Here is a 15,097-nt window from a genome sequence, read left to right as displayed (position 1 = left end):
CACATTCACATGAGCGCATAGCTAACCGTTTCTGTAGTATAGAGCACTAGTTCCTGTGCGAACAACTCGCAGTCTATTCTGATCGGTCATCTATAGGTAATATAGCAATGGACAAATAAGTAAATGGAAGTATTATTAATAAAAGATGTTATGTTTTGAGCAGTAAAAGCAAATATTACACTGATGTGACAAAAGTCATGGGATACTTCTTAATAGTGCAGTAACTCGACGTAGTACGGTCCCAACACGTCGTTGGAAGTCTCTGAAGAAATACTGAGCCATGTTGCCTCTCCAGCAGTCCATTTTTGCGAAACTGTTGCCGGTGCAGGGTTTTGTGTACGAACTAACCTTTCGATAACGTCCCATAAATGTTCTATGGCTTCATGTCGCGCTATGTAAATGACCTGATCATTCGCTCGAATTGTCCAGAATGTTCTTCAAACCAGTCACGAACAATTAGACCCGGTGACATATTTGGGTACTAAAGAATCCAAGTAGCCGAACATTATCATTTACAGTCAATGATCTGTTCAGTTGGACCAGAGGACACAGTCTGTTCTATGTAAATACAGTCTGCACCATTGTGGAGCTATCACCAGCGTGCACATCGCCTTGTTGAAAACTTGGGTCCATGGCTTCGTGGAGTCTCCGCCACTCTTGAACCCTTCCATCAGCTCTTACCAAGTGGAATCAGGACTCATCTCACCAGGCCACGGTTTTCCAGTCGTCTAAGATCCAATCGATACGGTCTCGCGTCCAGGGCAGGTGCTACAGGCGGTGTCGAGATGTTATCAAAGACATTGGCATCGATCGTCTGCTGCCATTACCCATTAACGCCCAATTTCGCCGCACTGTCATAACGGATACGTTCATCGTACGTCCCACCTCGATTTGTGCGTTATTCCACTCAGTGTTCCTTGTCTGTTACCACTGGCAACTCTACGCAAACGCTGCAGCTGTCGATCGGTAAGCGAAGGCCGTCGCCGTCGGCCACTGCGTTTCCGTGGTGAGAGGTTATGCGTGAAGTTTTGTTTTCTCAGCACACTCTTGAAACAGTGGATTCCCCAGCGATTTACGATATGGAAAGTCTCATGCGTCTGTCTCCGACTATCACTCCGCATTCAACGTCTGTTAATTCAACTCGTTTCGCCATAATAATTTCGAAAAACTTTTCAAAATCACCTGAGTGCAAATGACAGCCCCGCCAGTGCACTGCCCTTCTGTACCTTGAGTACACTACAGGGTGGTCCATTGATCGTGACCGGGCCAAATATCTCACGAAATAAGCGTCAAACGAAAAAACTACAAAGAACAAAACCTGTCTAGCTTGAAGGAGGAAACCAGATGGCGCTATGGTTGGCCCGCTAGATGGCGCTGCCATAGGACAAACGGATAACAACTGAGTTTCTTTTAAATAGGAACCCCCGTTTTTTATTACATATTCGTGTAGTACGTAAAGAAGTTGGGCAACTTTTTTCGCTTTGTAATAGATGACGCTATAATAGTCACAAACATATGGCTCACAATTTTAGACGAACAGTTGGTAACAGGTAGGTTTTTTAAATTAAAATACAGAACGTAGGTACGTTTGAACATTTTATTTCGGTTGTTCCAATGTGATACATGTACCTTTGTGAACTTATCATTTCTGAGAACGCATGCTGTTACAGCGTGATTACCTGTAAATACCACATTAAGGCAATAAATGCTCAAAATGATGCCCGTCAACCTCAATGCATTTGGCAATATGTGTAACGACATTCCTCTCAACAGTGAGTAGGTCGCCTTCCGTAATGTTCGCACATGCATTGACAATGCGCTGACGTATGTTGTCAGGCGTTGTCGGTGGATCACGATAGCACATATCCTTCAACTTTCCCCACAGAAAGAAACCCGGAGACGTCAGTTACATCGAACGTGTGGGCCATGGTTTGGTGCTTCGACGACCAATCCACCTGTCATGAAATATGCTATTCAATATTGCTTCAACCGCACGCGAGCTATGTGCCGGACGTCCATCATGTTGAAAGTACATCGCCATTCTGTCAATCAGTGAAACATCTTGTAGTAACATCGCTAGAACATTACGTAGGAAATCAACATAAATGCACCATTTGGATTGCCATCGATAAAATGGGGGCCAGTTATCCTTCCTTCCATAATGCCGCACCATACATTAAAGTCGCTGATGTTCACTTGTCGCAGCCATCGTGGATTTCCGTTGTCCAATAGTGCATATTATGCCGGTTTACATTACCGCTGTTGGCGAATGACGCTTCGTCACTAAATAGAACGCGTGCAAAAAATCTTTCATCGTCCCGTAATTTCTCTTGTGCCCAGTGGCAGAATTGTACACGACGTTCAAAGTCGTCGCCATGCAATTCCTCCTGCATAGAAATATGGTACGGGTGCAATCGATGTTGATGTAGGAGTCTCAACACCGACGTTTTTGAGATTCCCGATTCTCGCGCAATTTGTCTGCTACTGATGTACGGATTAGCCTTGACAGCAGCTAAAACACCTACTTGGGCATCATCATTTGTTGCAGATCGTGTTTGACGTTTCACATGTGACTGAACACTTCCTGTTTCCTTAAATAACGTAACTATCCGGCGAACGGTCCGGACACTTGGATGACGTCGTCCAGGATGCCGAGCAGCATACATAGCACACGCCCGTTGGGCATTTTGATCACAACAGCCATACATCAACACGATAGCGACCTTTTTCGCAAATGGTAAACGGTCCATTTTAACACGGGTAATATATCACGAAACAAATACCGTCCGCACTGGCGGAATGTTACGTGATACCACGTACATATACACTCCTGGAAATGGAAAAAAGAACACATTGACACCGGTGTGTCAGACCCACCATACTTGCTCCGGACACTGCGAGAGGGCTGTACAAGCAATGATCACACGCACGGCACAGCGGACACACCAGGAACCGCGGTGTTGGCCGTCGAATGGCGCTAGCTGCGCAGCATTTGTGCACCGCCGCCATCAGTGTCAGCCAGTTTGCCGTGGCATACGGAGCTCCATCGCAGTCTTTAACACTGGTAGCATGCCGCGACAGCGTGGACGTGAACCGTATGTGCAGTTGACGGACTTTGAGCGAGGGCGTATAGTGGGCATGCGGGAGGCCGGGTGGACGTACCGCCGAATTGCTCAACACGTGGGCCGTGAGGTCTCCACAGTACATCGATGTTGTCGCCAGTGGTCGGCGGAAGGTGCACGTGCCCGTCGACCTGGGACCGGACCGCAGCGACGCACGGATGCACGCCAAGACCGTAGGATCCTACGCAGTGCCGTAGGGGACCGCACCGCCACTTCCCAGCAAATTAGGGACACTGTTGCTCCTGGGGTATCGGCGAGGACCATTCGCAACCGTCTCCATGAAGCTGGGCTACGGTCCCGCACACCGTTAGGCCGTCTTCCGCTCACGCCCCAACATCGTGCAGCCCGCCTCCAGTGGTGTCGCGACAGGCGTGAATGGAGGGACGAATGGAGACGTGTCGTCTTCAGCGATGAGAGTCGCTTCTGCCTTGGTGCCAATGATGGTCGTATGCGTGTTTGGCGCCGTGCAGGTGAGCGCCACAATCAGGACTGCATACGACCGAGGCACACAGGGCCAACACCCGGCATCATGGTGTGGGGAGCGATCTCCTACACTGGCCGTACACCACTGGTGATCGTCGAGGGGACACTGAATAGTGCACGGTACATCCAAACCGTCATCGAACCCATCGTTCTACCATTCCTAGACCGGCAAGGGAACTTGCTGTTCCAACAGGACAATGCACGTCCGCATGTATCCCGTGCCACCCAACGTGCTCTAGAAGGTGTAAGTCAACTACCCTGGCCAGCAAGATCTCCGGATCTGTCCCCCATTGAGCATGTTTGGGACTGGATGAAGCGTCGTCTCACGCGGTCTGCACGTCCAGCACGAACGCTGGTCCAACTGAGGCGCCAGGTGGAAATGGCATGGCAAGCCGTTCCACAGGACTACATCCAGCATCTCTACGATCGTCTCCATGGGAGAATAGCAGCCTGCATTGCTGCGAAAGGTGGATATACACTGTACTAGTGCCGACATTGTGCATGCTCTGTTGCCTGTGTCTATGTGCCTGTGGTTCTGTCAGTGTGATCATGTGATATATCTGACCCCAGGAATGTGTCAATAAAGTTTCCCCTTCCTGGGACAATGAATTCACGGTGTTCTTATTTCAATTTCCAGGAGTGTACGTTTCTGACTATTACAGCGCCATCTATCACAAAGCGAAGAAAGTGGTCCAACTAAAACATTCATATTTCTTTACGTATTACAGGAATATGTAATAAAAATGAGGGTTCCTATTTTTAAAAACGCAGTTTATATCCGTTTGACCTATGGCAGCGCCATCTATGGGACCAACCATAGCGCCATCTGGTTTCCCCCTTCAAGCTAGACGAGTTTCGTTCTTTGTAGTTTTTTCGTTTGATGCTTATTTCGACAGATATTTGGCCCGGTCACCATCAATGGACCACCCTGTATACTACGGCCATCTGTATATGTGCATATCGCTTGTCACTTCAATGTACTCTCATCGTAAAACATCGATTTCATTATGTACAATATGGATAACTGTAAAACATATGTAAACATATATTGTCTTTCTCAGATTTATTTCATTTTTTTTAATTTCTTTATTTTAAAAATTTCTTTGAAACCACTCTAAGCAGCCTTAATGTGAACATCGTTTACTTTTTGACTATATGTGACTTTAGCCCAAAAGCAATCTTAACAGTCATAATGTGATCATCGTTTACTTTTTGGCTACATGTGTCTTTAGCACAAAATAAGCATTACTGAATATGCAAACTCGTGAAAAAGCCACGTATAACTGTCCATGCGAAAAAACAGGTTCTGATCAAATCGATCCCACCCTTTGAAGCGTCTGACGTCGTGCTTTGTTAATAGTCATAGCGAAGCATACTTTTATTGGGAACTGTTATCTTGCCATTTGGAAAGGCATGGTTGGTTCAGAAGGTGTGAGGTTAATGTAGGATATGAGCACAGGTTTGTCGGAGTCAATTAATTAAGCAGTGATGATCAACTCGACAAAGTGAGTTACTGCTAATCTTGCACCACTAATTAGTCCCTGATCAGCGATAGGATTTCTTACTGCTGTTAAAGTTGTAAAAGCAACTGAAGAGGTTCAGTTTAAACAGTTCAAGAATTCCTTGGGGTACAATTGGATGTTGTTTATTTCCTTAAATTGGACAGAATCAGAATTTGCCTTTCCTTGCAACGAATTGGAAATGGCATATTCAATAATTGTTGTACAGTCGTTATTTTCTTGGACATGGAACGTAGTTGAATACAATACGAAAGTTTTTGTTCGTTGTTTCTTTGGCGCTGAATATGGTGGTGATAAAACTATCGTCATTGCAATAACAATGTTCAGGAATTTTGAACGCTTCACTAAAGTAATCTGTTTGATTTTCTAAGTCACCGTTACCCAATTTGCCGTGATACTTTAAATTAACTTATGAGTTTTCATGTGAGAACATAGGCTTGATTCTTTAACTGTATTTTCAACAATGGCTGTTCTAGTGCCATGTCTAACGACGGGAAGTACTTGATGGAAATCTCCACCAAACATAATTATTTTACCTCCATAACGGAGATTATTATTCATGATGTCCCTTAAACATTAATAGAAAACGCTTAGCTCGTCTTTGGAATCACTGAAATCTCGTCCCAAATGATGAGATCAGTTGCCGAGAAGTCATGCATCCTTGGTGTCAGCGCAAATCGGTGAGACGGATGTGCTCAAGTTGGGTACAGGTAGTTCGAAAATCGTATGTGAATACGTCCTCCTGTTAGGATACTGGCATCAAATGCCTGTCCAAGAAACTGTTACAGAAAATTCGCTTTCATCTCGTAAAATGTGACACTAAGTTTTGTAGACAAATGTTTTACCTCTGCAAACCCTGTAATGTAATGATGAATTATAAGTTAAATAAACTAAGTTATAAAAGTAGACTGTACTTACCTGTAATGGTGAATATTGATGTAATTTAGTTTATTCACGCAGCAGACGACGCTTGCCTAAGGAAAGTAAACAACTCCAAGCGCTGTTGTGCATAATAGAAAAATTAGGGACCTCGTTCCTCGAACAATACCACACTAATATTGCCACAGCAGTCAGTGAACAACACGACGGCAAACCATCCAGTCCACCTATATCCAAGTTCCATCTGATCCCAATCTTACAAGGCGCTCCATCGTAGCTCATCCAACAAATGATGGCTCAGTGTCACTGGGCCAAGTTTCGTCGCAGTACTGAGCTAACTGCCACTTTTCTGCCATACTTTGGTCTGCTAGTATGCATATAGATAGTGTAACAATCTTAGAGGGGATGTATAACGTGTCTTGAGGAACAATCTGAGGGTAGAGGCCCTTTCTGGTAACATCCAACGAAGATACAGAGCGTCGAAGTAAAAGGAGTGAAACGCCCCACCCTGAGCTATCCCTTCAGCAGCAAACGTGATCTGTAACGTTGATGCTATTGCCGTCACTGCGCTTAGGGCACGATATAGTATTGTTGTGACAGGCGTGGACCGTGGACGCCTCGGATGGCTCCAAACGCCCTCAGTACTGTCATCTCCGTTGCGACGAGTTCGTAAGCGTCAACACTCACGTTTTTTGCCAAAGGGTTGGCCTAACGGAAGGCTTTCTGGTCAAATGTTTGAGCTGAACAAAAACAAGAGTCCCTAGAAATTACACGCTGGATTTTTGCACGAATTTTCATGGGCGGGCGGACGAAAAGTGGGAAATGGACAAATGGGCTTTCAAATCGACCAGTGTGAGGTCTGGATTAGCAAAAAAAAGAAAAAAATTAATTGCTTGGAAGCAATCATGGACACCCCCCCCCCCCCACCCCGGATAGTCGTGCGTTTTAAAGTGCTGACTTCTTAAGTAATAGAACCCAGTACGTTGTCCTCGATGGTGAGTGTTCATCGGAGGTGAGGGTATCATCTGGAGTGCCCCAGGGAAGTGTGGTAGGTCCGCTGTTGTTTTCTATCTACATAAATGATCTTTTGGATAGGGTGGATAGCAATGTGCGGCTGTTTGCTGATGATGCTGTGGTGTACGGGAAGGTGTCGTCGTTGAGTGACTGTAGGAGGATACAAGATGACGTGGACGGTGTGATTGGTGAGAAGAGTGGCAGCTAACTCTAAATGTAAATTAATGCAGATGAATAGGAAAAAGAATCCCGTACTGTTTGAATACTCCATTAGTAGTGTAGCGCTTGACACAGTCACGTTGATTAAATATTTGGGCGTAACATTGCAGAGTGATATGAAGTGGGACAAGCATGTAACGGTAGTTGTAGGGAAGGCGGATAGTCGTCTTCGGTTCATTGGTAGAATTTTGGGAAGATGTGGCTCATCTGTAAAGGAGACCGCTCATAAAACACTAACACGACCTATTCTTCAGTACTGTTCGAGCGTATGGGACCCCTATCAGGTCGGATTGAGGGAGGACATAGAATCAATTCAGAGGCAGGCTGCTAGATTTGTTACTGGTAGGTTTGATCATCACGCGAGTGTTACGGAAATGCTTCAGGAACTCGGGTGGGAGTCTCTGGAGGAAAGGAGGCGTTCTTTTCATGAATCGCTACTGAGGAAATTTAGAGAACTAGCATTTGAGGCTGACTGCAGCACAATTTTACTTTTCGCGGAAAGACCACAAAGATAAGATAAGAGACATTATGGCTCGTACAGAGGTATATAGGCAGTCATTTTTCCCTCGTTCTGTTTGGGAGTGGAACAGGGAGAGAAGATTCTAGTTGCGGTACGAGGTACCCTCCGCCACGCACCGGATGGTGGATTGCGGAGTATGTATGCAGATGATTCCCGAACGGGAAGGTGCGCCGGCTTGGGATCGAATCCGCCCGGCGGATTAACGAAGAGGGTGTGTGTTGCGGCCAGCCTGGATGAGGCTTTTAGGCTGTTTCCCACATTCCACTAGGTGAATACTGGGCTGGTAGCCAGGTCTCGCTTAAATTACAGGATTCGCAAACATTTTGAAACTTTCGCCCACTTTCACAAGAATAATATTGCACGTAGACAACTGGGATACACATATTCCGTCCTGGTGAGAGGTACTGGGGGGGGGGGGGAGGGAACGACAGACATTTTTGCCACCCCTTAAACTGACTATGCCGAATCCGTTTGACAACAGTGCCGCCCATGCACCGATGCGGAACAAAGGCACAGGGGAAAAGCAGACGAAGAAGAAGTAGAAAGTAATCAGAGTGATTGAGAAAAACTTAGTGATTTGAGGTATTTTTGAAATATTTCACGAACAGCTGAGGCTAGTGGTCAAGTGTCAAAAAATATCACATTACAACATAAAATGAAACTTGTCTGCTTTCTCTTGATCTACATACTCTTAAGTAATAATAAACACCGACTGATATATAAGTCATGCTTTCTGAACGAAACTCAGGTCAGATATTTTTGAAATGATTTGTCTAAAAGTAAGACATAAAAGACATAGAGAAACATTCGACGAGCCGTTCGATGATTCTTGTAATCATCTACATAATTTGTGCTGACGATTGAGAGTTTAAAGTTCAGTGCTTGACATGAAATATTAGAACTTTAAAGATTACTAGGGCACATTTGGCTGATGCAGTTTCACTCAGTGGGCTCCTCGCGTTACTAACGCGTGAGCATCTCAGCTCCTGTACATGATTTCGAGCATCATTCATATCTACTGCATTTGATACGTTAAGACAAACCGTTTCACAAAATATTTGACGTTTGTTTTTTCTTCAAACTTTTCTTTTCATATCCCAGTGATTTCGCCGCTATGTGGTGCCGATCGATGGAGTTTCTGGACATGGGTTCCTACCTTCAATTCGTTCCTCAAGACACTGACTATAGTCCGTCGAAGTTTATCAATATACTTCTATATCACCCTGCACAGCCATGCGGATTGTAGAGACCCACAGTTTAAGAAGAATCAGAAATAGTGTGAAAAGGTTGTAAGGGTTTTGCAGAGAAGGCTGTGTTGAGAAATAGTTTTGCAGAGAAGGCTGTGTTGAGAAATAATTGTTGAGAAAAAAATTTTGTGCGTTGCGCTGTTTTCAAGTTAATTAGCACTGAAGTTTAATCAATCAGTCAGTTGCGCGCAACGGTTTAAGTGGCTCGCCAGAGCTGTGTCGCCAAACGCGTTTGATTTCCTAAAGCTGAACAAGAGGGCGATGCAAAAGCTGGACATGGGACGGTAGTAAGGATCAGACCTCATTCAAAGGCCGAGCAGTGTACACTATAAGAATAACTGACACTAATTATTGCTTCCGGAGGGCCGCTGGAATTTGCGCACGTAGCGCCGTAATTGGCTAATCTCAATCCTAATTAACTCGGAAACGGCGATACGTATCGAATTTCTTTCTTAACAGTTATTTCTCAGCACAAGCTAACCTGCAACACCCCTACAAGCCTTTCAGGCTATTTCTGACCACCCTGCAGAAGGGTAGTTTTGTGGATCACTATTAAGATGACAATTATCTTTAATATTTTCCCCAAAATTATGGAACAGGTGCATTACAGGATACAAGGTGAGTGTAATAATATATTTTCTGACAATATTTAGCACTGAGAAATTTTCCTTTTTCAAGCAAACAAAATTGTCGCTATGAAGCCTGTGTTATCTGCGTTACTGTTACGGAATAAACGTCAGCGATACAGTGGTGACATCAGTGTATGAAGTTCAACATTTCTCGGAGTCATAGTTAGGACTTTTATTCGACATATCATTTTAAAACAATATGCACGGGAGACTGGGGCAAGTTGACGACAGGGGTAAGATGGCTTATCACCTAGCCTACGTTCATACTTTCAGATAGCACCACCATAGGATGGTACTAACACTTCACAAGGGCAAGAAACCAAAAACTTGCACAGTGAAAGCGCTGTCGCTAGTTCAATGTGCATAAGATAACTGCCGTACACTTTCCTTGATGTATTACGATTCTTAAGACATTCAGCATAAGCTCTTGTGGAATATCTGGTAAGATATTTAGTTACTATTTATTGAAGGAGGCGAAACAGACAATAAGTGTTACCTAGCCCATATTTATTTATGTCTTATCCTTGTTAACCCTTTTCCAAAGATCACACAATTTTTAAAACAGTCGACTGGGGCGAGTCGACTCGGGCAAGTTGACGACTTAGTCACCTACTGAGCACTACTTATTTCAGAGCAGATGCAATCGGCAATGCAGTTAATGGATTTAAAAAAAATGAGAGACAGAACCTTATTATTCTCTTCTGTTTAATGAGCATTATTTTGCTGCGGTGAAAATCACCTATCGTGGCTTTTTTACAGACCAAACCGAAACTGAAGTGCTCCAGCGTAGGCCACAGAACCTACAGGATAACCCACAGAAACTCCTAATTACTCTCCTACTGAACACGAAGCAGATAATAATGAGGAACCGGGTCAGCAATTGCTGCTCCCATTAAGACATGACGTTTTCGAAGTTTTTCCATTTTAAACTATTGCAAAAAGAAAGGTCATATGTGAACAAACGGATAAGTCAGAGAACGCAAAGTACCTCACTCACATATAACTACGTTTAATTCATTAATATTCTATCTCATACATCATAAAAACAAAAACGTTTTAAAAGTTTATCACTATTGTCAGCGCGGCCCCTGGTCAAAGTAATTTTGGCCCTTTCATTAGCTTTGAAAATTCAAAATAATTATCATAATATTGCCGGCCGAAGTGGCCGTGCGGTTAAAGGCGCTGCAGTCTGGAACCGCAAGACCGCTACGGTCGCAGGTTCGAATCCTGCCTCGGGCATGGATGTTTGTGATGTCCTTAGGTTAGTTAGGTTTAACTAGTTCTAAGTTCTAGGGGACTAATGACCTCAGCAGTTGAGTCCCATAGTGCTCAGAGCCAATTATCATAATATTAAAGAAAATATTTATAAAACCAGATGCAACACAATAAGAAATCAGTTTCTTAATACATTTAAAGATAGCCATACAATCTCCATAAACAAATTTATTAAAAGTGGATAACAGTTAACATCGTCAATCTGCCCCGTCTCCCCCATGTTTAAAGGAAATTTCAGTGCCAGAAAGGTGCAAGATGGAATATAAAAATTTTGAACTTACCGATGTAAATAATGGCAAACTTGCTCCTTTCGTGATCAGGTGCCCATCTACAGATTATTGTCTGTACGGCTGGTACTATACCACCCTAAAAGAAGGGAAAGGGATATTTAGTAACTAAAAATACTTTGTCATCGGCCGATCAGAATTATATAATGTAAATTGAATAGTATATGATCTATGAACTAGTAGTTCCAACTTGAAACTATGTAAAGGCATCTTACTCATATTGTTTTCTTCAGGTTTGGCTCTTCTCAGTCTTAATACAATATTCTGTTGGACACCATTTGTTACGATGCTGTAACAAAGAACTAAGCGTTCCTGCCGGTTATTCATCATCGACATCTCCAATGATGCTATATGACTGTCATGCGGTAAATCATACACTATGTGAACAAAGGGATCCGGACATCTGGCTGAAAATGACTTACAAGTTCTTGGCGCCCTCATTGGTAATGCTGGAGTTCAATATGGCGTTAGCACACTCTTAGCCTTGATGACAGCTTCCACTCTCGCAGGCATACGTTCAATCATTCTTCACGCAGTGCTGCGATGGTGAGAGGTATCAATGTCTGTCGGTCATACCTGGTACGAAGTCGGCGTTCCAAAACATCCCAAAGGTGTTCTATAGGATTCAGGTCAGGGCTGTGTATGGGCTAGTCCATTACAGGGATGTTATTGTCGTGTAATCACTCCGTCACAGGCCGTGCATTGTGAACAGTTGTTCGAACGTGTTGAATGATTCAATCGCCATCCCCAAATTGCTCTTCAACAATTGTAAGTACGCTGTTCAGGCTTTCTTATTGGTAACGCCACGTAGCGCTCTGTATGAAAAATCACTGACTGTGCTGTGTGCAGTCTGTGGCTAGTTTGCATTGTTGTCTGCCATTGTAGTGTTGGGCAGATGGATGTGAACAGCGCGTAGCGTTGAGCAGTTGGAGGTGAGCCGCCAGCAGTGGTGGATGTGGGGAGAGAGATGGCGGAGTTTTGGAATTTGTAAGACTGGATGTCATGAACTGCTATATACATTATGACTTTTGAACACTATTGAGGTAAATACATTGTTTGTTCTCTATCAAAATCTTTCATTTGCTAACTATGCCTATTATGGTGAGGTAAGTGATTTGTGAAAGGTATAGGCTAATGTTAGTCAGGGCCATTCTTTTGTAGGGATTTTTGAAAGTCAGATTGCGTTGCGCTAAAAATATTGTGTGTTAGTTTAAACACAGTCATGTATAATTGTTCTAAGGGGACGTTTTATATGTCGACTCTTAGCCGAGGATACCTCACTGGAATCTTCTGATTTTTCTTGTAGTTTGTGTAATTAGTGTAGATTTTGTTTACTGCTAGCGCGTAATTGTAGAGAGAATCTCCTTTGTAGTTGCAGTTTTTCATTGTTGTACAGTAAAACAGTTGTGGCATGCATGTAGATTTGCACCAAGTATTTCGCAGCTGCGCTTGCAATTAACTAGATATTATTTTCAGTGCTATGTTAATGTGTTCTCTTATTTTTGCTCTTCAAATTGTGTTTTTCTGTGTTGTCATGTGAAATATTGTGACAATAATGGCGAGTGAAAAACTTACTACTAGGCTCCAAAGTAAACTGAGAAATGATAGTGAAGAGGAAAGCAGTGTGTTAGCGCCACCATGTAATGAATTAACTAATGTTCAAAGTAGTAATTTGGTAATTGCGCATAGGGAAATGGATCGGGCTGCAAATAATGGTGTAGGCAGTGAAACAATTAGTGAACAGGGAAGCATTATCGATCGATCGGTCGGCAACAGCTCGCCTCAGGATTCCGAAATGACAGGACACATTCTTGCAAATACTGTAGATTCAGGTTTTGCGTCCTCACCGTTTTCTCAAATAAATCAAGACACATTTTCTGCTTTTCTAAATGCGAATATTGCGGGTTCAAATGCACTGCCGAATGGCACTGAGGAACATTTTTCAGACACCAGTGCACTGTTATTACAGTTAATGCAACAAATGGGACAAAGGCTACAAAAGTTAGACACAACGCTTGAACGAAATCAGAAACAAATGGGACAAAATCTTCAAAAGTTAGACACAATGGAACAACACCAGAGACAACCACAGCAACAGTTAGACACAATGGAACAAAATCTTCAAAAGTTAGACACAATGGAACAACACCAGAGACAAACACAGCAACAGTTAGACACAATGGAACAAAATCTTCGGAAGTTAGACACCACACTTGAACAAACACATGAAGATTTAACTACTGAGTTACATAACATTGAATCGAAATGTCAAAAAGTCTGTAATGACGTAAAAACACAAATTTGTGAGCATTTCCAACCTATTTTTCGCGTCATGAAAATGCATTACAGAATCACGAAGCAGCCATAAAAGAACTGCAAACTATTGTTCATGAAAATCACGACACCTTGCAAGCTAAAATTGACTCAGTTGCATCTACCGATTCGGTTATGCAACTTGCAAAAACTCAGGAAAACTTAAAGGACACAATAGATACGATTTCAACACAAATCGACACTCTGAAACTTGGTTCAGAAAAACACACAAAGGAAATAATTTCACTATCGGATAAAGTAGCAGAACTTTCAGATCAGTTCACTAACTTATCTACAAAGGTAGATGATGATCTGAATGACACAAGACCTGTAGCCTTCACAGACACTGAAGAGTATGAACAAATTAGAAAATTCAAACAAAATCAAAATCAAATCAATACACAGTACAAAAGAGAAATCCGGGAAGTACAAGATCAGTTGGCACAAGTAATACAAGAATTACATATTTCAGAGGACACTCGCGCTCCAGTACGGGAAGAGGGACATAGAAATACGGTACAACCACAAAATAATAACACAGGACACTTCGGAAATTATGAAAGAAATTGGCAAGGTGCACCGAATTTTGAGATGGAACCGCCGACACGACGTAACAATGACCGATAAGCTACTCGCCGACACGATGATTGTGACTATAAGCTGTTCATTACTACACGTAAATTCAAAACATTTAAGAATTCTGGCAACGACATTCATCCACAAGCGTGGCTGCATCAATTCTCTCATTGCTTTCCTCCCAACTGGTCATTAGAGCACAGATTAGAATTTATGTGTGGCTATTTAGAGAATGAACCAGCTGTAAGAATGCGATTGGTCATTCACGATTGCCACAGTGAAGGAGAATTTTATCATGCCTTCCTGTCAGCATATTGGTCTCAAGCTACACAAGACCGAGTAAAACATAGCATCATAATGATGAAACATTTCGAACAATCTGAATTCTCCAGTCTTGTGAAATATTTTGAAGACATGTTGCACAAGAATCAGTACCTGTCAAACCCATACAGCCCCTCAGAACTCATCCGCATTTGCTTAATCAAACTACCTGAACATTTACGACATATTATTTTGGCAGGACGTTGCAAAGATGACACTGAAGCTTTTCAGGGACTCTTACAAGAATTGGAAATCGACACTGACAATCGCGGGACGCGAAAACAGGAACATAACAATTACAGGTCACATCCGTCACGATTCCGTGATGAAAGAAATACTAACTGAACACGACAAGGCTATTCTTACACCGTAAATCGTGACCAAAACAGACACCACCTGTATGACAACCATTGGCAGAGTAGTAATAATTACAGAGAAAGATCGCATTTCCGTAGTAATGAATATGACATAGATAACCACAGAAACAGACAATATGGTAACCAAAACAATTATTATCATGGGAGACAGAATAACTTCAGACGCAACAGTTCAGAGCGCAGTTACGATTCAGGGAGATATTCTAGACCATGTGACCAACAATAAAGAAATTACGGAATCTACCGTTATGACGACAGACGATATAATCGTAACAACAGACCAGAATTTAATCAGAACTGGCGGGTTTCAAACAG

General features: G+C 42.9%; 1 protein-coding gene across 1 annotated transcript in view; it reads right to left on the bottom strand.

The window, feature by feature from the left end:
- LOC126176712 (sialin-like) overlaps positions 1-15,097 on the bottom strand; it is a 130,007-nt gene that overhangs the window by 50,046 nt on the left and 64,864 nt on the right. Inside the window, exon 4 of the mRNA XM_049923878.1 lies at positions 11,190-11,274. Within this exon, the coding sequence (XP_049779835.1) occupies positions 11,190-11,274 (85 nt within the window). The remainder of the gene's footprint in view (positions 1-11,189; positions 11,275-15,097) is intronic.

Source organism: Schistocerca cancellata, chromosome 3, assembly GCF_023864275.1.
Source record: "Schistocerca cancellata isolate TAMUIC-IGC-003103 chromosome 3, iqSchCanc2.1, whole genome shotgun sequence".
Classification (NCBI taxonomy): Eukaryota; Metazoa; Arthropoda; class Insecta; order Orthoptera; family Acrididae; genus Schistocerca; species Schistocerca cancellata.
This window is presented reverse-complemented; position numbering and strand designations above follow the sequence as displayed.